Source organism: Pituophis catenifer, unplaced genomic scaffold (genome assembly GCF_029215685.1).
Source record: "Pituophis catenifer annectens isolate HBS135680 unplaced genomic scaffold, rPitCat1.0.hap2 SCAF_6, whole genome shotgun sequence".
NCBI classification, from domain to species: Eukaryota; Metazoa; Chordata; class Lepidosauria; order Squamata; family Colubridae; genus Pituophis; species Pituophis catenifer.
Window position 1 is genome coordinate 24,667,242 of NW_027256886.1, and position 24,916 is coordinate 24,692,157.

The 24,916-nt window shown below is 38.4% G+C and overlaps 1 protein-coding gene across 1 annotated transcript; it reads left to right on the forward strand.

Annotated features, from left to right (window-relative positions):
- Nucleotides 1-5,950: 5,950 nt before the first annotated feature.
- Nucleotides 5,951-21,651, forward strand: CLRN1 (clarin 1). The gene is made up of 3 exons (XM_070946097.1): nt 5,951-6,224; nt 19,311-19,490; nt 21,386-21,651. Exons 1-3 carry the CDS (start codon nt 5,951-5,953, stop codon nt 21,649-21,651), a joined length of 720 nt encoding a protein of 239 aa, XP_070802198.1.
- Nucleotides 21,652-24,916: the final 3,265 nt, after the last annotated feature.

A 24,916-nucleotide genomic window follows, 5' to 3' on the forward strand; every position in this document is an offset into this window, starting at 1 on the left:
ACTGGCAGTAACTAAGTCAAGAGTAGTGACTGTGTGAGAGAACTAGATGTCCTAGTGGACACCACCCGGGGTAAAATCCAGCAGGTTCTCACAGGTTCTGGAGAACCGATAGCGGAAATTTTGAGTAGTTCAGAGAACTGGCAAATGCCACCTCTGGCTGGCCCCAGAGAGGGGTGGGAATGGAGATTTTGCAATATCCTTCCCCCAGGAGTAGGGAGGGAATGGAGATTTTGCAGTATCCTTCCCCTGCCACGCCCACCAAGCCACGCCCACAGAACTGGTAGTAAAAAAATTTGGATTTCACCACTGTCTCACGGTACTTAAGGACTGTCACACAGAAGAAGGGTCAACTTATTTTCCAAAGCACCCAAGGGCAGGACAGGAAGCAATGGGTGGAAGCTCATAAAAGAGCGATCCAATCTGGAACTAAGGAGAAATTTCTAACAGAACACTTAATCAATGGAACAGCTTGCCTCCTGGAGTTGTGAATGTTCCATCACTGGAGATTTTCAAGAAAAGGTTGACCATGAAAATATTACTTTCATCTTAGATATTTAGGATAGTTTCAACTTTAGAAACACTTGAGCAAGCAAAAAATAAATTAAAACAGCAGAATAAAGTCTGATGATCTCCTTCCAGAATTCTTGCTCCAAGGAGCAGAAATAGAACAAGCAGGGAGAAATTTCAGATAAATGTATATGAAAATTATTAATGACAGGAACAGTTCATCTCTACAACAGGAGATGACACCAGAAGCTGGTTGTATGTGCATCACTGGAAGTATTTAACTAGATAGCTACCATCAGTGGTGAAATCCAAATTTTTTTACTACTAGTTCTGTGGGCATGGCTTGGTGACTGTGGCTTGGTGGCCGTGGCAGGGGAAGGATACTGCAAAATCTCCATTCCCACCCCACTCCTGGGGCCAGCTAGAGGTGGCATTTGCCGGGTCTCCGAACTGCTCAAAATTTCCACTACCAGTTCTCCAGAACCCGTCAGAACCTGCTGGATTTCACCCCTGGCTACCATTCATGAATGTTTCAGGTCCATCATATTTTACAGTTTCCCCATTAAGTAGATTATCCGACAAGATTTGAGAATCTTTTGGCTTTGCTTATCTGTGATTTTTAATTGTTTCACACTGCTCGTGCGCCACTGTAGATCACCTCTCACAGCATCTTCCTGACCATATTTTAATTTGAATACACTTTGCAAGGGCTCCATTTTGAAATTAGTTTTCTGTGCCAGCATCCATTTTTATAGCCATTTTAAAGTGACCCAGAAAGCAGCAACTTTGGTTTGTCTTTCTCAGTTACTCAGTTACTTTAGCATATTCTATTCAGAGGGTCTTAAGGAAACAGTGAGCCAGGGTCATGAGTAATCGTGATGCAAAAAATGTTTTAGGAATTATCCCTAGATACATCATTTACTCTAGTGGGAGGAATAATTGTGATCATCAGAAAAATCATATTTATTTGCCGCTCCGACACTCCATCTGTAAAAAGTGAGTTGCGGACTCAACCGAAACCAAGATATACAATATTGCAAGCAGAGAATGTACAATATTGCAAAAGACCAGTTAAACTCTTCTTGGCCCCTAGTTGACAGTGGGGCTAAAACTGGTAAAAGCATGTCGCCTTGGGAAAAGCAAACACCAGCAACTTAATTATAATTAAAATAAATCCCTTCAGGATGCAGGAATCTTGAAATTACACAATGTGGTACCCCAAATCCCACACCCCAGATACACTCAAGAAATCAAGATACCCAGTAAGATGAGAAAATGATGTTGTCACTCTCAGAATGGCACATCCATCAAAACAAAGACCTTGATCCCACACCTCGCAAAGGATCAATTTTACTATAAATATCACTAGCCTCCGACCTCCAATTTAGTAGTTACCTCAATTGCTGTAACCTATGCTAAACTAATAAACTACCTTCCTTTTCAAGCAGCTGATCCAGTGCATTCCTTTCATAACCTGGCTTCGAACCAGAATTTTCTTCTGACATTATATCAGTATTTTAGTGCATTAAAAAGGTAAAGGTTCCCCTCGGACATATGTGCTAGTCATTCCTGACTCTAGGGGGCGGTGCTCATCTCCGTTTCAAAGCCGAAGAGCCAAGAAGTCTCCATGGTCATGTCTCTGGCATGACTCAATGCCAAAGATGCACGGAACGCTGTTACCTTCCCACCAAAGATGGTCCCTATTTTTCTAGTTGCATTTTTTACGTGCTTTCGAACTGCTAGGTTGGCAGAAGCTGTGACAAGTAATGGGAGCTCACCCTGTTACACGATACTAGGGATTCGAACCACTGAACTGCCAACCTTTCGATCGACAAGCTCATGATCTTAGCCACTGAGCCACTGCATCCCATTTTAGTGCATTTCCTTCAACTATATCTAGTTTGAGCCTCTTCTGTGAGCTTGAAGGCCACTCAAGCATGCTAGGAGCCAAAAGATTAAATGGAAATTTAAACCTCTGCAACATTTGTGCTGTGCATTTTCCTCTTTAAAAACCTTTCAAATGTTTAAAAAAAAAAAAACCTGGGAAAAGATCAATTTTGCAATTCCACCAATTCTTAGAAATCCTGGGGGTGGTAGATTATATAATTGGTCCTGTACTCTTTGTATATCTTTTAAAGATTATCATAATCTTTGTAGCATAAAAGAATATGCTTTTAAAATCTTTATATTTTACAACAGAAATCCAGGCAGGAATGAAGAAAATTTACTGGTAGAAGCCAAAACTGTATTTAACCTAAAAAGCCATACATGCAGATGGTCATAGCAAAGTACTCACATTAGTTCATACTTTATAAGTTAATAATATGAGTAGATATAAGCAAATCAGCTATAATATCCTTTCTTCTATAGATTCCTCTATGCATACATTATAAATTTACCTCTTTTTTTAAAAAAAAAAAACAATATACTCTTTCATAATGAAAGGTAATAATACATTAATAATAAACTCCATTATATAAAAATAATGCCTGTACTTGATGATGGAGCTTAATTTGGAACAATAGATAATGTATATTATAAGATCATGTTGTAATACAGCTACATGCAAAAACTTGATTTAGGAAAGCAATTATTGTTCATGAAGTATAGCTTTTGAATTTAGAGCTCTATGAAATCTTCTCACCTGACAGATTACATAAATATTCATTTAGCTTTTTAATTAGTACATTCAATCTCTGAACGGGTTGCCTACTGTGCCTATACAGAGTTTCAGTCACTTGAATGCTGGGTTGACTAATTCTCCAGTGGGAATTGTAGCATTTTATATTTCAATATAACATCTCTATTTTAGGGCAATTTTAAAAATCCCATTATCATCAGTTTCTATTTTATTGACTCCTTTTTCCTTCTTCTACCACTTCCACACACTTGTGTGTATGCAGTTAGTCCAAACAATTTTCTTAGTCCAAAAAACTTCTAAAGTTTTAACACAAAGACTTTATTTTCAAATATTTTTGACAGCACAAAGTGTGTCAGGCCAAACTAATAAAATACGGAACTGTATTCATTTCTTTCGACACATACACAGAATTATGTGTGTCATAAACTTTAAGTGAAATTGTCATGACAGAAGTGTCATTTTATATTGTCAAAACAAATATGCATGTTGGTTAAATGTTTGGTTAAATGAGGAAATGGTCAGTCCATTTCATGTGAAAGAAACAATGGTTCTCACTTCATGGAAATGAAAATTAAGGAAATAGATTATGACACTTGTTGATTGAGGAAACAAATTATGCTCTATTCCTAGTGACTTCAGGCATGCTTTCATGTTGTTTTCTTGATTAAAGTACCAAATTTAATTACAAGACCAAATAAGGTGGCTTTTCAAGTTCCCAGTCTAACCTACACACTTTTCTCACTTCACTATGAATCCCCTCCTCACCACCATTGCTTGTCTGTTGCTGTTTATGGTGATCTTGGTCTCCAAGCAAAAGGTCAACTCAGACACCTGATGAATACTTACACCTAAAGAGATCTCCAGTTTTAAATCTGAATGCCTTTGGCGCTCAGGGTCAGAAGAAGAGGATTCCTTTATTAGTTTAAAGTGGCCAATAAATTAATCCCAACTCTTGATGGGTCGCTTGATTACACTACCAACAGAATTGTTGCTGAAGGTCATAGGATGATATACATAAGAGGAAAAACACTACTATAACACTACTAAAGTCAAATAAGACTTCTGGCGTAGGATAGGGATCACATGAAGATAACATTATGAGGAAATAAGAGAAAACAATGATTATTGAGACATGTGAAGGTGCCATATTTAGATTCAATTTGTGAAAGGCTGCATCTTCTCTTTTTGATGCTTTTGAAATGCTAGCCTGGAAATTAAAGATAAATTTATGCTTTCTCTTCTATCAGTTGAAAAGGTTGATGTGAAATTAGATTTTGGAAATGAATTAACACGTTAACGTGCACTAGGCTCCATCCGCATTTTAAAAAGAAAATTTAGAGAAATCCTTTGCTAGAACAAAATGTTCTTAGCCATAGGATGGACAATCACCGGATTCAGCCTAATTTCTCTACTATGTGTTTGTTGCAACCTTTATAGCTCCAAATGTTATACAATTTCTTCATAGAAATTTCTTCTATACCTATCACCACTAAGGGCCAAAAATGTACGTGTATGTTACAGCATTCAAAATATTAGTCAGTTATTTGGGAGAAAAGAAGAAAATACCTGGAATCAGCTATTATTCTTAGAGCTCCGAACATATAAACATAATTGTTGGTATGAATAACCTGTTAGAGATGAAGACTGTGTATAAGAATTGGTACAAGTTCTCTTCCCACTACCCACTTCTTACAATATGTATGAGGAAAGAACAAGGCAGCAAATTACACATGGAAGGATAATTACATGTGCATAAATTAATTAAGAATGCCGTGGTTGAATTATTCCAGAAAGAGAGAATGAAAGAAAGAATTCATATAATATGTTGCTTGGCACTACAACATGCTTAAATTTTAGAGATGATTTGCCCTGCTCGGAATTCAGAAAACTGTTCTACAAATGCCAGGTTTTACATAAATCCATTTCAAAGCATCATTAAAGAACAGGTATGTGCTATATACAATGTTCTACGTGCTATTCTACTCTTCTTCATTTCCAGGGAGAGATTTACAATGAATAAGTAAGAAGTGTATCTAAAAGCTACAAGCTTTGAGTTCAATCAGTTGATTCTACTGCACAACTGAAAATAGTTAAATCATTGCCACTGAGAGAAATGGGGTTAGGGAATAATAAACAATTCCATTTAACGGAACCAGAACATTTAGATGTACATTAATTTAACTATGAAATTGCTTAACTAGAAAAGCTATTTGAATTAGGGTTGATGTTAACAAAGAGAGTGTTTCCGTCTCTTTGCTGGCACCTAGAGGTCATCTGGAATTTTGCAGATAACCCTTGTTTGAAAGAAAGCACTCATCCAGTTGAATGGCTTTGTGACAAGAAGTAAAATAGTTATTACTGATTGTCCTTTCATATGCCCAATCTGAGAATAAAATAGAACAATGTCAGCCTTATTTTAATAATAACATTAAACAGACCTCGTATCATCTGCCTGAATGGCATTTTAATGCTATGCAAAGATAAAATGTTAAAATCTGAATATTTTTTTTATTGTGTTCTTCCTGATTTAATGCTTCCTGGTAAGCATTACCACCCTCCTCGCCCCTTGCACACAGTGGCTAACTTAATCCAAGAGCCAGGTCTCATTCTGGAATTTTCAGTTCACCCAATCAGACAAAGGCTATTAAAAACAAACAAACCCAAAGAGGGCACTCATCAAATTACACGGAGGTTTCCATCTGTTATTTTAACCTTTGTTCTCAAGTAACATTGAGAAGGGATGCTGCAAAACCCACCTTACTAAAGGTTTCATTTGAAATTGTATTTTTCCATTTTTTCTGCATGCCTCATCTAGGATTATATATGCCAGCCCAACAGAAGAAAGTTGTTTTCTGCATAGCTGCTGTGTTCAGTTTTGCTTGTGCTCTGGCCATTGCAGCAGCTATAGGAACTCAGCTATGGATCCAAGGAAAAATTCTTTGCAAAACTGGAGCATTGCTGGTTAATGCTACTGGCCAGGAATTAGATAAGTTTATTGGTGAAATTCAGTATGGACTATTCTATGGGGAGAGGGTTAGACAATGTGGCCTTGGAGGGAGACCTTTTCAGTTTTCATGTAAGTAACAATGACAATCTGAATTATTTAATACTTTGTGCATGCTATCATGGTTTGACAGGCAAAGTAAATGAGCTTTCTCCTGTTTCTTCTGAAAGATTTACAAATGGGAAATGCAAAATTATAGTGCTGGGATATATAATCTATCTTTCTTTAAAATTGATTCCTGTTTGATACTCTTATACTATATTATATACCTTTGCATAGGAACAGGCAGACTCAACCTACAGAGATTTGCATGGAAGTAACATCAACTTTATTCCATAGGGCATTTTTTTTTCTAAATACATTTACAGAAAATTGCAATATTAACTTCTCAGCTGCTTCTCCCCCTCCCCCCACCAGATAGACCTTTGTCTTCTGTTTTAATCTGCTTAAAAGAGTGGGAAGAAGTGCAAGGAGAACTGGAATGAATCTTCCTTTAGTTTCAATAGGTGTAGAAAATGACAACTAAATACAGTAGGGCAATCTTACCTGTGGGCAATTCCATTTATACAGAAAGAAGCCTACTTGTCTTAGATCCATAGATGTGTAAATATAAACTGAGCCTAATACGGCTTAGCATTTTAAAAAGAAAGATGGATTCAGTTCCAATAGATTTATTTGTAAATTGGAACACTTCCTTAAGTGGAGAAATAAAATGTTGATTGTGTTGCTAACCGCTATTCTCCTTGATTGACACAAAAGGAATTATACTTTGGAATGCATCAGTTTATCTTCCACCCCAAAATATTGTTAAGGCTGCCAGTCACAGAGCTGACTTATTTGAGCATCACACAAATCATGGTTATGTAGACAACAGCTGATAACATGTCACCTAAAGTTTATTTTATTTTCTCAACAAGAATTGGCAGGCAATCTGCAGAGCAGCAGTTCTGGCTGCTCCAAATAATTTGTGATGGTCTAAAATCGTTGCAGTGATGGTAACCATATTCATTCAAGATATTGACAAGAATAGTCTTGTTAATTAAATTCTACAGCAAGCCGTTTATAAACTTTTTTTTCTCAAAAAGTTCTCTTTATTCCTTTCCGCTGCAATTTGAAGATCTACTTTTCAAATTGCAGCCTACTGTTAATTTTATGAATGCTGTTGTAAAGAATGAAACAGGAACTAGATGTTGTTTTTACTAAAATCATCTTAACATTCCAACCCCATGAACTGCTGTACTAAGGCTAAGGGTACATAAATTGGAGACAATGCATTTTACTGAGCCTTCCTCTTCTGATACAATTGTGTGAAAGAGGATAGTTTTAGATGAATTAGTGAGAAAAGCACAAATTCACAAGTCACATTTAGATGATTTCAATAATCCAGTTAAATTTAATTACAGTTTGCTGTGTTTGTGTAATACAAACTTTGGTTTATATACAACAGAAACATAATCCAGAATTCAGACCTAGTTTAAAATGAGGCAAAGTAAATAAGTTTGCTCTTACAATATGCCTGGAATCCTTAAGATTAAGTCCTAAGAATGGAGAGCGTTCATCTCGTGTAATATGAGAGCTTGGTTACTAATTTGTTAAATGCAAAATGGTGACCAACCTGGATTGAGGCAACAAGGTAAGTTTCAAGAGCCATGATGACAATATAATTGTAACTTGAACATGCCTCTTAAACAGATGCTTCACTGGCAGTGCAAATAAAGCCTCTCTTTTTTTTCACCTAGCATAAGCCAAAGGGGATAGTATTGCTTTATTAGGACAGGGGGTGGAAACACAGCCTGGCTGTTCTATTACTACTCTAGTCAAACGAGACCTTGCTAAATGGGGCAGAAGAGAAATATTCTTCATATGCAGTGAGGTATGCTTCAGAAATGATTAAGAAATCCAATCTTGCACTGGTATTCACTGAAAAGCTGCTTGCAGTTTTCTGTTCAAGGCTGGCAACAGTGTCACTGCTTTTAAGGATCACGTGCACTCTGATAAGTGGATTCCTTAAAGCAGTAACTACAGCAGCAATTCCTTTCAACCTCACATGGAAGCTTTTAAGGAGTATTTCTCAAACTTTTAAGATGGGTGGACTTCAACTCCCAGAAGTCCCCATTCCAGTGCAGGGGTGAAATGCTACCGGTTCGGACCGGTTCGGTGGCAGCACGTGGTTTGGAGAACCAGTAGCAGCAGCAGCGCGTGGTTCAGAGAACCGGTAGCAGTGGCAGCGCAAGACTCTGCCCACCCACCCAGATATTGTTACTTCCTGGTTTTAACCAGGAAGTAACCTGTTTTTGACCCTCTGCGCATGTGCAGAGGATCCAAGAATGCACGCACACAGAGGGCGCACTTCCGAACCGGTAGGGAAGGTAAGTAGATTTCATCCCTGCAGCAGGGGTAATTGAAGTCTACCCATTTTAAAGTTTGAGAAACACTGCTTTAATAGAGAGCTTGCATTCACACGAAGTACAAATTACTTCCAAAATGTACATTAATCCAAAGTATGCTTCAATAAGACTAGCAATTTATAGAGACTAGATTACAGATAGTTCTTGATTTATGACCACAACTGAGCCAAAAAATTCTGGTCCTAAGCGAAACATTTGTTAAGTGAATTTTGCCCAATTTTATGACCTCTCGTGCCACAGTTGTTAAATGAATCACTGCAATTGTTAAGTTAGTAACATAGTTTATTTATTTATTTATTTATTTATTTAATTTGTATACCGCCCTTCTCCCAGAAGGGACTCAGGGCGGTGAACAGCCAAAATTAAAAAACATACAAATGCAAAAGTTAAGATAATTAAAAGAATTAAATCATTGGCTACCCAAATTTAAAACCCCAAATCCATAAAATTTAAAATCCCAATTAAAAAACCATTTAGGCTAGGCCGGCTTGATGGAATAAAAACGTCTTCAGGGCTTTACGGAAGGTCCGGAGGTCCGGGATCAATCGTATTCCAGGAGGCAGCTCATTCCACAGGGCGGGTGCCCCCACAGAGAAGGCTCGCCCCCTGGGGGCCGCCAGCCGACATTCCCTGACCGACGGCACCCCGAGGAGGCCCTCTCTGTGAGAGCGTATTGGCCGGTGGGAGGTTATCGGTAGCAGCAGGCGGTCTCGCAAATACCCTGGCCCTAAGCCATGGAGCGCTTTAAAGATTTTTATTAAAGATAGTTATTAAGTGAATCTGGCTTCCCATTCTCTTTGCTTGTAAGAACATCACAAAAGGTGATCATAAGGCCCCAGAATACTGCAACCATCCAACTAGCCAAATACTGCCACTATTGCCCAGATTTCACTGCAAATTTTCTACACCTACCAGGAGATATTCAAAATTAAGTCTGGTGTTTTTTGGCTGCAAAGCAGAAGTTCCTTTACTTAGTTACATCCTTTGATTGGAGATGCTACAGAACAAATTCCTATTAAGGAGGCATAGTGTTGGAAAGAGGCACAAACCTCTGAAGGAACATGTTGAACACTGGACATACTTCTGTCATTATAAACAAGCACAAAATTATTTTAATAGAATTTTAAATTTTAAGTTATTTTAATAGAATTTAGGCATTGTGTTGCCAAGTGATCAGTTGTTCAGGCTATTGGTTCAATTGGATCCAGAGAAAAATAAACGTACCAGTGGATAAGGAGATTTCAACCTTTAACCATAACAGGAACTAAATAGAAACACAAAAAAGCATAACATTCCAAGCAAGATGGTTTCCCTTCAGCTCAGGGAGGCCCATTTCAAGCAACAGAGATAGTCCAAGGCCAGGGATGACAGTGCTGACTTTACAAGCCTGTGCAGAGGCACAAAGCTTAATGAACATTCAGTGTTATTAAATCTTGGCACCAAGACTTCATGGCCCTGCTTCCATGGTCACCAGACCACAAGTTCTGGCCTTGACCAGATAGTGTATAATTCTGGAATGGAAATGATCATTCTGATAAGCCAATGCTCGCCTAAACAATCTTCAGCTGTTTGAAAATTCTTCCTCCCTTATTTATCAAGGAACAGTAAAAACAAGTAGGTTAAATATAGCTTGGAATGAACTCCGAACTTTTAGAATTTCCTTAATACGAAGGAGAAATCAAAAAAACAGATAGGCCTCAACTTATGATCGCAATTGGGAGCAGAATTTTCATTGCTAAGCAAGGCGGTTATTAAGTGAATCATGCTCAGTTTTACAACCTTTGTTGACATTGTGTTAAGGAAATCATTAGGACGTTAGGTGATCATTAAATCATAGTCTCCCTTTGACTTTGCTCGTCATAATTGTTTAATGTGGTCAAAACTGTCGTAAGTACAATTGCCAAGCACCCAAAGTTTGACCACAAGACTGTGAAGATGCTGCAGTGGTCGTAAGTGCAAGGACCAGGCATAAGTCACTTTCTTCACTGCCATTGTAACTTCAAACAGTCATTAAATGAACAGTTGCAAGTCAAGGACTACTCGTATGTCAGTTAACTCATCAAAATACAAAGGTGTTCCATACTGCAACTAGAGATACACTTTAGGAGTAAAATCAAGTTCTAAACAGGCAAATGGACTAATAACAACATATGAATGAATGTTTTAAAAATGTTGTGCCTTATATTTATTTGACAGCATTTCCAAGCAACACCTAATAAACTCTGGATGGCAAACAGTAAAACAAACAGTAAAACAAAACAACAGCAACAGTGCAATTAAAACAAACCACCACCGATACAATAACATTCCTATTAGGGTTTATGGTATTTGGCCTACAACTACTCTTCAAAAAATTGTTGTTTGATGCTTTGGGGACAGCAGTAAATCTCTCATACTGTCTATCTACATCCACTGAAGCTAGTAAGCAACCCGTTGTTCTAGGATCCAATCCAGCCTTCATGTGCTGTAGGTATGTTTGAGCAATATGATCAAAGGCTAGAGGGATAAATGAATATCCCTTCTAAATGTGGAATTTTGATTGGTTCATTTACAGGAAACTGGGTAAAGCATGCCGATTATATGTGTGTGTAATGTGTACAAGACAGTGCATATATCAGTAGTGGGTTTCAAAAAATTTTACTACCGGTTCTGTGGGTGTGGCTTGGTGGGCGTGACATGGCTTGGTGGGCATGGCTTGGTGGGTGTGGCAGGGGAAGGATACTATAAAATCTCCATTCCCACCCCACTCCAGGGGAAGGATACTGCAAAATCCCCATTCCCTCCCATATCCAGGAAAGGTTACTGCAAAATCCCCATTTCCTCTCGATCAGCTGGAACTTGGGAGGCAAAGAATAGATAGGGGTGGGTCCAGTCAGAATTTTTACTACCAGTTCTCTGGACTACTCAAAATTTCTACTACCGGTTCTCCAGAACTGGTCAGAACCTGCTGAAACCCACCTCTGGCATATATGGTTTTGCCAATAAATGGAAAAATTGTGTCTATATAATCCTTCTCTCCGTAGGTTGCTTGTTCATAACTTACATTGTTTTTATATTAAAAACAGGTGTTTGTACTGAAGTCCTTGGCACCAGAAAAGTGTGATTAATCTAGGGACAGCAGAAAGCAATGATGGTATAAAATAGTGGCAGCATTTTTTTTTAATGCCCTTTTTCTGGATTTAATTTGTTTTTGCACTGTAGCTTTAAGGCAGCTAATTCCTATGAAAGGTTTAACACTCTTTTTATCATCACTTGCAGCACCACTCATGCAAACTCTATTTAAGTCACACAAAAAATGTCCCTGGTGATGGTACCATTTACTTACGCTAGCTGTGTTTGCATATTAGTGCATTGAGTCCCTGTGTGTCATGCTTGAGGAGAAAAATTAAATCATCTGCCCTTTTTTAGGCCTGTTCTCCAATTAAATGTTTTTCCTATGAACCACTATATATTTTTTTTTAATTGTAAAATGAATTTGCTCTGCCTGTAAAACCCATACAGGCTCAGAGAGAGCCTTCTGCTTGGTTTCCTCTGACTTTTGTCAGTTTCTGGGTCAGCAGTTCATTTTCTAAAAGGCCATCAGCATTCAGATTTATTCCTCGTCGTTTAAAGTGGTTTTGCTTCTAGGGCAACATTGTTGCAGGATTAAATTTTATTAGATGGCCAGCTATAAATTTTAATGATATATTAAAAAATTTAAAGGTAGCTATGGAGAGAAATAGGTGGCTAGTGTGGCATGATGTCAAGCCTAAGTATTGCAATTGCTTAGAAAAATTGTCACACTAGCTATCAAAACAATCAACATTTTGTGATGTACATGTACATTATGGACATTTTTTGCACAATATTGTAGGTCAAAGCATTGTAGGTCAAAGAAGGTTTATCCATGATCCACCACTGGGTTTACTCACCAGCATAACCTTCCATAATCTGGAACTCTGCATAAACTAGGTTTATATCAGGGGTGGGTTCTACTTACCTTTACTACCGGTTCGCATTGTGCCCACGTGAACTCTTCTGAGCATGCAGATGAGCATGTGCAGATCACTTCTGATGACATCCAGGTCAGTGGGCGGAGCCTCCCACGGGTTTTACTACTGATTCTTGTGAACTGGTCCGAATCGGGGGCAACCCACCACTGGTGTATTTATTTATTTATTTTATTTTATTTTTATACCGCCCTTCTCCAGCAGGACTCAGGGCGGTGGACAGCCAAAGTAAAAACATAACATACAAAAATTAAAACAGTTTAAAAGATATTAAATAATGTTGGCCACAATTTAAAATAACCCAGTTAAAATTAATTTCAAATTAAAACCAAAGGATATGATCAAGCCAGCCCGGCTAAATGAAATAAGTGAGTTTTAAGGGCCGACGAAAAGTCCGGAGGTCCGGTATCGTGTGTATCTCTGGGGGTAGGTCGTTCCAAAGGGCGGGTGCTGCCACAGAGAAGGCTCTCCCCCTGGGGGTCGCCAGCCGACATTGTCTGGCCAACAGCACCCTGAGGAGGCCCTCTCTGTGAGAGCGTACTGGCCGGTGGGAGGCAATTGGTGGCAGAAGGCGGTCTCGTAAATATCCAGGCTCTAAGCCATTGAGCGCTTTAAAGGTGATCACCAACACCTTTGGTGACCACCTTTAAAGCGCGAGCCAGTGTAGCTCGCACAGGAGAGGTGTCACATGGGAGCGCCCCATCGCTCCCATAATCCCCCATGCAGCCGCATTCTGGACCAGTTGGAGCCTCTGGATGCACCCGAAGTGGACCCCATGTAGAGAGCATTGCAATAGTCCAGGCGAGAGGTGACGAGTGCTTGAGTGACCATGCGTAGGGAGTCCTGATCCATAAAGGGATGCAACTGGCCACGGCCATCATATGCTCTTCTAAAGACAGACGTGCCTCCAGGAGGACACCCAAGTTGCGAGCCCTCTCCATGGGGGCCAATGACTCGCCCCCAATAACCAGCGATGGCGCCAGCTGGCTATATTGGGAAGCCGGAAGCCAGAGCCATTCAGTCTTGGAAGGGTTGAGTTAGAGCCTGTTTCTCCCCATCCAGGCCCGCATGGCCTCCAGGCACCGGGACATCATTTCAAGGGCATCGTTGGGGTGGCCTGAGGTGGAGATGTACAGCTGGGTGTCATCAGCATACTGATGGAACTCCACCCCAAAGCCACGGATGATCTCACCCCACAAACAAGGCGCCTCGGGGTCGACCGCTGCCCCCTTGCCAACACAGATTGCGACCAGTCAGAGAGATAGGAGAAGAACCACCACAAAACAGTGCCCCCTACCCCCAACCCCTCCAACCGGCGCAACATGATACCATGGTCAATGGTATCAAAAGCTGCTGAGAGATCTAACAGGACCAGAATAGAGGAACAACCCCTATCCCGAGCCCTCCAGAGATCATCCACCAACGCGACCAATGCTGTTTCCGTGCTGTGCCCAGGCCTGAAGCCAGACTGGAACGGATCTAGATAGACAGCTTTATCCAGGTACCGTGGAAGCTGCCGCGCCACCACACTCTCGACAACCTTCGCAATAAAACGAAGGTTGGAGACTGGACGATAATTAGCCAAAACAGCCAGATCCAGAGAGGGCTTCTTGAGGAGGGGCCTCACCACCACTTCTTTCAAGGCGGCCGGCAGGACACCTTCACTCAAAGAAGCATTAATAATTCTCTGGAGTCAGCCTCGTGTAACCTCCCGGGAAGCCAGCACCAGCCAGGAGGGACACAGGTCCAATAAACATGTGGTCGCATTCAGCCATCCCAGAATCCTGTCCATGTCCTCGGGAGCCACAGGATCAAACTCCTCCCAGATAACACTCTCAAGACTTGCCTCAATCATCCCATCCGAATTTACCCAGTCAGAGGCCAAGCCTTCCCGAATCTGAGCAATTTTATCATACAGATACTGGACAAAATCCTCAGCTCGACCCTGCAAGGGATCATCCCGCGCTCCCAGATGGAGGAGGAAACGGGTCACCCTAAACAGAGCAGCTGGGCGGTTATCTGATGACGCGATAAGAGTGGAAAAATAGCTAGATTTTGCCGCTTTTATCGCCACAAGGTAGGTCTTAATATGAGACCTCACCAGTGTTCGGTCAGATTTGGAGCGGCTGGTCCTCCAACCGCTCTCCAGGCGTCTTTTCCGGCACTTCATCTCCCTCAGCTCCTCGGAGAACCAAGGAGCTAGGCGAGTTCGGTGCCGGGTCAGAGGCCACAAATGCATGATGCGGTCCAAAGCTCCAGCGGCTGCATTATCCCAGGCGGCCACCAAGTCTTCAGCCGAGTCATGAGCCAGAATCTCAGGAAATGGCCCAAGCTCCATCTGGAACCTATCAGGATCTATCAGGCGCCTGGTTGCTATACATTGCTTTAATTGTGTGCTAAGACTACAGATGCCACAATGTGTGGTGACCTAAATTCTAGGTTGGTATGGTGTCCAAATACATTTAGAAAACCAAATTCCTGAAGTCAGTTATTGAATGCTTAGCTTGAAGTTTTTAGCTAAAGTTTTTAGCCATGCTGTTTTGTGCATTCTGCTACATTGAGCTCATCACTTATATCAAGATAAATTAGAATATGGCAGATCACTGAAATTCCCAACATCATCAGCGTAAATCTTTGGATAAGCCTGTAAAGCAGTGGTGAAATTCAAATTTTTTTACTACTGGTTCTGTGGGCATGGCTTGGTGGGCGTGGTGTGGCTTGGTGGGCGTGGCAGGGGAAGGATACTGCAAAATCCCCATTCCATCCCCACTCCTGGGGGAAGGATACTGCAAAATCCCCATTCCCTCCCCACTCCTGGAGGAAGGCTATTGCAAAATCTCCATTCCCACCCCACTCTGGGCCAGCTGAAGTTTGCCGGTTCCCCAAACTACTCAACATTTCCGCTACCAGTTCTCCGAACTGCTCAAAATTTCCGCTACCAGTTCTCCATAACCTGTCAGAACCTGCTGGATTTCACCCCTGCTGTAAAGTAGGATATTTTCATTGACACATGCTGCAAAATTAGATGCCTTAGACATTTGATTACTTTAATGTTTGAACAATTATCTCTATAAGTATCCTTGAAAGGAGTACAATTACTTAAACCATGGAAGATCAGTTGAAATAGATATCACGGTGTCCAATTTTTTATCTATCATTAGCAATAGCTTCTTTATCCAGTTGCCTCATTTCCAGAGAAGTGCACATAGACATATTTACAATTTTAAAATCTTCACAGTTTTTTATTAAATTCTAAAAACTTTACCAGCTTTTTATTAAGTCAATCAAAATATTCTTTTGTTTATCATAACCCACAGTAGATAAATTTTGTGACTTTATTTGTTTTATTTATTTGCTATAGTACAGAACAGAACAGAATAACAGTTGGGAGGGACCTTGTAGGTCTTCTAGTCCAACTTCCTGCTCAAGAAGTAGACTCTATACCATTGCAGACAAATGGCTGTCCAGTCTCTTTTTAAAAGCTTCCAGTGATGACGCACCCACAACATTTGAAGGCAAGCTGTTTCACTAATTTATTGTTATAGTCTGTTTATCCTGATTAGCTATTGAATACAGAAGTAGTAGGATGTTGTTGTTGTTATTTGCGAAGTCTTGTCCGACCCATCGCGACCCAACTTTCCTCCAGGCCTTCCTGTCCTCAACCATCCCCCGGAGACCATTTAAGCTCACGCTGACTGCTTCAGTGACTCCATCCAGCCGTCCCTTTCTCTGCCGTCCCTTTCTTCTTTTGCCCTCAATCTTTCCCAGCATTAAGCTCTTCCTTCTCATTAAGTGGCCAAAGTATTTGAGTTTCATCTTCAGGATCTGGCCTTCTAAAGAGCAATCAGGGTTGATCTCCTCTAGGACTGACTGGTTTGATCGCCTTGCAGTCCAAGGGACTTGCAGGAGTCTTCTCCAGCACCATAGTTCAAAGGCCTCAATTCTTTGGCGCTCAACCAAAATTTCTTATGGTCCAACTTTCACAGCCATACATTGCAAATGGGAAAACCATAGCCTTGACTTATACAGACTTTTGTTGGCAGGGTGATGTCTCTGCTTTTTAGTATGTTATCTAGATTTGCCATAGCTTTCCTCCCCAGGAGCAAGCGTCTTAATTTCTTGGCTCTAGTCCCCATGTGCAGTGATCTTGGAGCCCAGGAAAATAAAATCTGTTACTACCTCCATTTCTTCCACATCTATTTGTCAGGAACTGAGAGGGTTGGATGCCGTGATCTTAGTTTTCTTAGTGGTAGGATAGTGATATTTATTTAAAGAAGATACTGCTCTTCAGGTTAAACTAAATCTCCCAGAAACTTATAAATCAAATGGGGTGGGGGGAACAGCAACAGAAACAATTCTCAGAACAAGGAATTGTGTGAAAAAGGAACAAAATGGTGTCACACAAATCTTTTTGGGGAAAGAGCATATTTGAAACAACTATTTCTTCACTTAGCACCTGTCTTGCCTCTTGAAGAGTAAAAGCTTGGAGACAAAGCTTCGATAATGATCTGACATGTTCAGGCAGGCTTGTTGGAGAAGACATTGTCCTTCTGATAACTGGATCCAAATTTACACAGATTTTAGAGATTAAGATCAGGACAGGACATTGAATTATGCTTGTAAATGAAAAAGTAATTAATGTTTTTACACCACTACATCTAAGCCTTCCACTCGTGGGCAACGATCTAATTTGCAATATTGAAGACTAGAGTTCATTTCAAAGTAAGGGAATGTTCTAGAAATCTGCATTTTAAGCCCAACAGCACAGTCTACTGCACCATTATTCCACCAGCAAATTATAATATTAAGATGAAGTGCATGAATCTCAAGCCAGTTGATGGAATTAGAGAGTTCAAATGGAGTTGCAGATAATTTATATTATATGTGCTATATAAATTTATTTGCAGTACCTACATTGCTTTTTCTCAGCATGTTTTAACCACAGCCAAGCAATTCTAAGGAGTTATTAGCACCAGTTTAATCATACCCCTGTGGACTAAGAGCAGTTATCTTGTATTCTACAAATCATTTTAAAATATCTGTTTTGGCTAACTCAGCAGAGGTATTTAAAAATCAGTAGAAAGATTAACCCACAAACTATTCTGCCTAAATAGTTTTCTACTTGTACATTGCCTTTAGAGCCATTATGTGACTACATATATTTTAGATAAATAGTGCATTTCTTGCTATATATTAATATACAATATGTTTAGTAAGGCTGAACCAAATTAGGATATGATTCACAAACAAAAACTCACCATCTGTGGAATGCATGCTGTATTTAAATCATTTGGAAATTAAACTATACAAGTAGTCCTCTTACCAGCATTCAACGAGCAATCATTCAAAGTTATAAAGGCAAAGTTGTAAAAAGTGATTTATCACTGGGTTTTTTGCACTTAGGACTGTTGCAGCATCCCTGTGGTCATGTGATCAAAATTCAGATGCTTGGCAACTGGCATGTATTTATGACAGTTGCAGTATCCTGGGTCATGTGATCATCTTTGATCTGATAAGCAAAATCAATGAAGAAGCCAGATTCCTTTAATAACCATGTTATTAACAACTGCAGTGATTCACTTAACAACATTGGCAAGAAAGCGAGCATGTTAAGTGAGTTTGCTCCATTTTATGACCTTTCTTGCCACCGTTGTTAAGTGAATCACTGCAGTTGTGAAGTTAGAAACCAGGTTGTTAAATGAATTTGGTTTCCCCACTGACTTTGCTTATCAGTTTGCAAAAGATGATCACATATCCCCAGGACACTGTAACCATCATAAATATGAGTCAGTTGCCAAGGATCTGAATTTGGAACATGTTACCATGGAGATGCTGCAATGGTCATAAGTATGGAGAAATGGTCATGAATCACTTTTTTTCAGTGCCATTGTTCACTTAATGAACTGTTGTAATTTGAGGAGTACCTGTACACTAAATAATGGAGAGTAACCTAGAGAAAATAAACAATATTGTCTATATATGACTGTGCTGCTGGATAGAAATTTTGGGACTGAAGCAGAGATGGTATTCAGCAGGTTTTGACCAGTTCTGGGGAACCGGTAGTGGAAATTTTGAGTAGTTTGGAGAACCGGTAAATATCACCTCTGACTGGCTCTGCCCCCATCTATTCTCTGTGTCCCAAGTCCCAGCTGATCAGGAGAAAATGGGAATTTTGCAATAACCTTCCCCTGGAGTGGGATGGGAATGGAGATTTTACAGTATCGTTCCCCTGCCATGCCCATCAAGCCATGCCCACAGAACTGATAGAAAAAAAAATGAATTCCACCACTGGAGTGAAGTCTAGCTCTTCTGGAAGAAACCATGTTAGGAAATGTAGGAATGCTGATTGGTGGATTGATGTGTCTCGTCAGGTTTGAATATGTGAGTTTTGTTCCAGTGATGAAACAAAAGGAGCTTAAATGATACCAAACTACATTTAATTTGCAAACCTTTCTCGTAAAATGGATATGTATTAAAACATAAACATTGACAATATGTCCTCTGTTATATCAGTTTTACTATCTTCATATAGTTGTTTATTTTATCTATACTTCTATTTAATTTCAATCCTCAATCATAAATAAGTTACAAAAACATCTTGCCTTGCTTATCAAGATTCCTTCCACGTTGATAGTTAATTCCCTGTTCCAGCCACAATGATTGATGGAGGCAACATGCAGTGTCATAGATAAATAAATGAATATTTTTCTGCTTTATTTTTTCAGATTTTATAAATAATAAATATTTTCCCACTCTGTTAGTTTTTCCAGAATTATTCAAAATTATGCCTGCAAGTATCCATGTAAGTGTCATCCTATTTTGCTTGGCATTATTCGTCTTTGCACTGATTGCAACTGGCTTCTTCATGTACAATGCATTTGGCAATCCTTATGAAACCTTACATGGTCCATTAGGACTCTATCTGTGGAGCTTCATTTCAGGTAAGTCCAGTAATACTTTGGCATGTAGATATAAATTCATTTACCAGATTCTCATGTAAGATGAGGTGGACAGTTATTATATGTTCCCCAAAATTTTTTTTTTGCTGGTTATTCTTTTTTTTTTTTAACATTAAAAAACCAGGTTTTTTTTTCTTTTTAAACTGATGCTTTCTACTCAATATGTTGTCATCATCACATGTAATCCAACTTGGTATTTTGACAATTGTTAAGAGAATCACTCCAGTTGTGATTGTTACAGCCTCAACATCTCCATCTAGTGTAAGCAGTCATCGTTTCCCTGCCTTCTATTTTTTTTTATATATGGGTAATGGATTCACCTAGTGCAGGGGTCAGCAACCTGCGGCTCCAGAGCCACATGTGGCTGTTTGGGTCCTCTGCTGTGGCTCCCTGTCAGGTGATCCCACCACTGATTGGCCCCGCCCCTCGCCCTCCCCTCCCCTCGCCCTCCCCTCACAGTCACTCCTCCCCTCACACTATAGCCCTGCTGGAAATTGAGAATTTGAAATGCTACAAACACTTACAATAGTTATCAAAAGAACACTACACTGTTATATGTGCTAGAGATTAAAATGTAATTTTATTTTGTAAAACAATTTTTAAAAATGAATAAAATAGCTTATATAAAATTGGCAAAGTACAAAACTACATAATGCACAGAACTACAAACTAGCAAGCAAAATCCAGCTTGAATTTAAAATAAACCTTGGTTTAAATTTAAATATAATTCTCTGAGTTATAAAACTTCAAAACTGTATCCTTAAATAAAAACATTTTCATTATTTAAACTTTCTAGCACATGCTTCCGAAGGCATATATTGATTAATGATTCTTGCACATTCTCCATGAAAATTAGAAGGCTTTCCACTTGCACAACAATCAGCCTCGCTATACCTTACCATGGTCTGAATAAATCCTTCATTCTCATGTGCATGTAAATCCTTGGGTACATTTGTATACAGCCAGGGATCAATCCAAGGCAAGAATTGATATCGGGAATGTGAGTCTGCAGTTATTGACTATAGACTGCACACTGGATCCATTTGGGGCAGAATCACCCCATTTAGGAGCAACAGTGGGAAAAACGTATCAATGTAAGGCCCAAATACCCAGAGCACTTGTTCTTGCTTGGGTTCAGTCAAAATCCATTGCAATCCATCCTTTACAGCTTCCAGACACTGGGACAGGACTATGCAATCCTTTGGACCAAGTTGTACTGTGGGAAGCTGGAAGCATCATCTACAGGGGCAAAACTTCTTTTCTAAAGAATCTTTAAACAGAGCTCTGGCATACATAGAACATTATACCCTTAGTTTTTGCTCTTAGGAAAAAAAGCTATTTATGACTGTCTCAAGCAACAGGGAATAGAATTAGCTCAGCAAGCACACTTGCTTTACAAGCAGTGGGAAAGATATAGTTCAACAAACATTACCATTCAAACAGATTAATACGGTTTATTTTTCATGCACAAACAGATTTGGGGGAGTTTTGTTTCATTTATAAAGAAGAAAAAAGCTAGAGTTAGCATGTTCACCCTTTAATACATGAATTGGAACACTCATTTTAATCCAAGCAAGTACCAAATAGAGCAAGAAAGGGTATCTGTCAGATGAAGCTGGCAGGCTACACAAACCAGGTGAAACTCAGTGGAGTGTGGACTTCAAACAGATATATTTAGAGAAAAGGTAGGGAAGAAATAGAGCAAAATCAAGTTATAATTATCTGTTCTTATTAATTATTGGCTTCAACTGGGACCCAATCTCTTAAAAAAATAGACAGAAGAGCTCATTGATAAATGTTGAAGTATAACAACAAATGTTGTAGAATTAGGTTGAAAATTTGACCAAATATTAATTTTGCATTTCTTTCTTTTTCAGTTTCTTGTGGCTTTCTTATTTTGATACTGTTTTCTTCAGAAGTGAAAATCCACCACCTCTCTGAGAAAATAGCTAATTATAAAGAAGGAAGTTTTATTTTTAAAACTCACAGTGAGCAGTTTGCAAAATCCTTCTGGATCATCCTGGTGTGCTCATTAGTACACTTTATGAACATTCTGCTTATACGCCTGGCTGGATTTGCGTTTCCTTTTTCAAAATCAAAAAATTCTGAGGCACCAAATGGAGCAATGGATCTAATGTACTAAACGTACTTTAAATCTTGATTTATGCAAATAATTCATCTTGTCTTTATTTCCAAAAGATGCAAAGAATACACATGTTTAAAAGGTTGATTTTTACAAGTGCATTTTAAGGCAGAAACATACACAAGCTACCAGCAAACAGAATGTCATAAGAGCTTTATTCAGTAATATTATTTTCATTATATTATCACTTTTCATCACAGCAATACAAAAAGAACGTAAAACAGAACACCTGCAGCAATCCATAACAGAATCTGTTTATTTCCTATTTGCAAATTATGTTGAATAGCGTTTGTTTAGAAGTATTGTCAATCCATACTTTGAAAAATATTTGAAATATGTGCAGCCATCTCAGTTTTCATTTCAAAGAAGGGCTCAAGAATTAAAATTGAAAACATCCAGCCGTAAACCAGTAGTGGGATTCAAATCCCGTCTCTACCAGTTCACTCAAGGGCATGCACGCGTTCAAACGCACGGGTGACGCTTCTGTTCATGCGCAGAGATGTCCAGATGGGTGGGCAGAGCCTCCCGCTGCAGCCGCTACCAGTTCGCATGATCCAGGGTGAACTGGTAGCAACCCAACCCTGCCATATACCATAATTTCAGCAGCAAGTCATACAGATTAAAAATTTGATCTGCTGAAATTGTTAAAGATGAAAAATTGTGTTCAAAATCAAGAATGAATAAACTTTTCCAATAGAAATGAAACGTGCCAATTTGAAATCAGACATTATAATTGGCATCCAGTATTTTCAACTCACCTCAAAGGAATTTCTTTTCACAAAAGGAGAGTTTACTCATAAATGAATTCCTTCTGTGGGTCTCAAGCAGCTTCTGTTCATTGACTACATCTATTGTGTGCCATCTTGTGTTATTTCTATTCTATAGGAAAGCATTTCTGTTAGAAATTAATGTCCTATAATTAATTTCTAACTGAAATACTTTTTATGAACTACCAAAGATGTTTGTACCTTCTGTTTAATGTCATATTTGAGAGCTCTGGACCCATATGTAGTAAACTATGCAGTAAAGTTGTAATATTTTTCTTTCTTTATTAAAATATTTATTTTAGTTTTCACTGTTCTCCTTTAGCTTTAGATCTGATCTTTCTCATATGGAATTTTATGCTTCATAAATAAATCTGCTATGCCCTGTAGCTTCAAATAATTGTTGGTAGAAAAAAATGTTCAAAACAGAAGAAAATAAAATATCTGTGTTGGAACTTATTCTAACTCATCTTGTATGTTAGTATTATGTGTAACAAGAAATTTTAGTCATTGTATCTCTGAAATTTTTATATTATTTTTCTTTTGTCCTGTTATTCTGTTATTCCACATTTATTCTCAGGTTTATTATTTTAGTTCCAATAGTTGGTGCTATTTCCAAAATGCATACATGGACATTTTCATATATTTTTGTGTATCAATTTATTCTTCCCCCAGCATATTCATACCTATGTCAGAAAATCATCATGCTGTATTATCCTAAAATAACTGGGCTATGTAAGATAATGAGAATTAGAGACAACATGTCTGAAAAGACCAGATTTGAAAAGGTTGTCATAAAACATATCTCAAGTAAAAAATAGTCTGGTTCCTATGGCATGCTAAATCATAATGTCAGAGGCTGCACATCACACTAAACTACAAACTAAAAACCAACCGATCAATAAATATTGAATTGCAGTCCAAGTCTAAATAATAAATGTTAAAACAACCAAATATAAGTCCTAAATATAACCAATACTGATTAAGTAAACTACTTACTTCTATTGCTGGTCACAGCAAAGCCTTATTGTTTTGGGAAACAATGTAGCCATATGTTGTTTCAAGATGCTTATCTTATAGTTGAACTATTGTAGAAAAGGATATATAATAACAACAGATTTTATTGGATGAAACAAAATTAAGACAAATTTTATTGGATAAAACAAAGACAGATTTGAGTGTAGAATTGGAATTCAAAAGAGATGATGGATTACAAAAATGATATGGAAAAACATGCTGTGGATGTGAAAATGGACTTCAAAATGCTAGAGTGATATGGAAAAAGATGACAAAATGATTTACAAATGAACCCAGCTGATGTCTTAATAATTAAAGATACTTACAAATAATAAATAAATAATAATAATAAAGAAGAACGTGGAAGGCCTTCTTATCTCAGATTTCTAAAAGGAAAGTATGAAACAAAGGAAATTTTCTGAGAGCAGATAAAGAGAAAATGATAAGAACTCAACCTGTGGGACATTACTTAATGCAAATAAGGATCAAGCTTTTTAAAGGTAAACAGAACATCTACAAAGTGAATCAATTTGATCAGGATTAAAATATATAAATTGTGGTTTCTGGTAGTTGTTAATGGAAATTGAATGGCGAGGCTGTAAGGATCTGTTTATAAGTGGAAAGATTTTTCACTTTGTTTCTTAGAGAACAATATTAGATTACAAAATGGATTTTTTGATTAAGATTAAAATAGGTGTGTTAATATTTCTGAATTTTGCTGATTAGAATTGAATTATGGGTTTTTATTTGTTTGATAATGAATAAGATATGGAAGAAAAGAGCTTTTTAATTGAAATACTAGAGAAGATGTTAAGTTCATGAAATTGTTCATATTTGTCTAGAGACAGAGGGGAATCATCTTTTATATGTTTTCTTTTCCTTTTTTTTCTTTCCTTTTTATATTTTCCTTAGGTTGTATTCGTTTTTTATCTTTGTATTTGCAAACTTCAATAAAATTATTGTAAAAATAATGTGTGAACTCCACTCATATATTCAGGTTTATGGTTCAATATAGGCAGTTGGATTATTGATTAAACCATTGTTAACCATAAATAGGCACATCATACAAATACAGTATAACCAATGTGGTTTGGTAAAGAAATATTGGTGCATTTTTGTCAAAGATATAAACTCACTTATTATCAGAGTAAATCAATAGTACAATTGTGTTATAAAGCTGATGAAATTCTCATGGTCATTCCTCAAGATTTCTTGGTTTATTACAGCCTTGCAAATACCCACCCATCCCCCAAAATATTATCTTTACTTATATAAATGCCAAAAGAACGACTCTTTATAAAAAGTAGACTAATAAATATGTTCTGTCTCCCCAGCCTGGCAATATGGAAATGGCATTATGTCAAAGTGACCTTCTTTCAGCTGCTTATTAATGCTTCTGACTCAACATTTTGAGGACTTTTCAGTGCTCAGATGAAAGACCTGTGTTTTGTTATGAATTCAGACTAAAAATGCTAGGAAATCTA

What these genes read in the sequence shown, in the direction of transcription:
- CLRN1 (XM_070946097.1), top strand. Translation starts at nt 5,951, where the DNA reads ATGCCTCATCTAGGATTATATATGCCAGCCCAACAGAAGAAAGTTGTT. An exon ending in GAGACCTTTTCAGTTTTCAT is followed by an intron (nt 6,225 to 19,310) that starts GTAAGTAACAAT and finishes CCACTCTGTTAG; the next exon opens with TTTTTCCAGAATTATTCAAA. An exon ending in TCTGTGGAGCTTCATTTCAG is followed by an intron (nt 19,491 to 21,385) that starts GTAAGTCCAGTA and finishes TTTCTTTTTCAG; the next exon opens with TTTCTTGTGGCTTTCTTATT.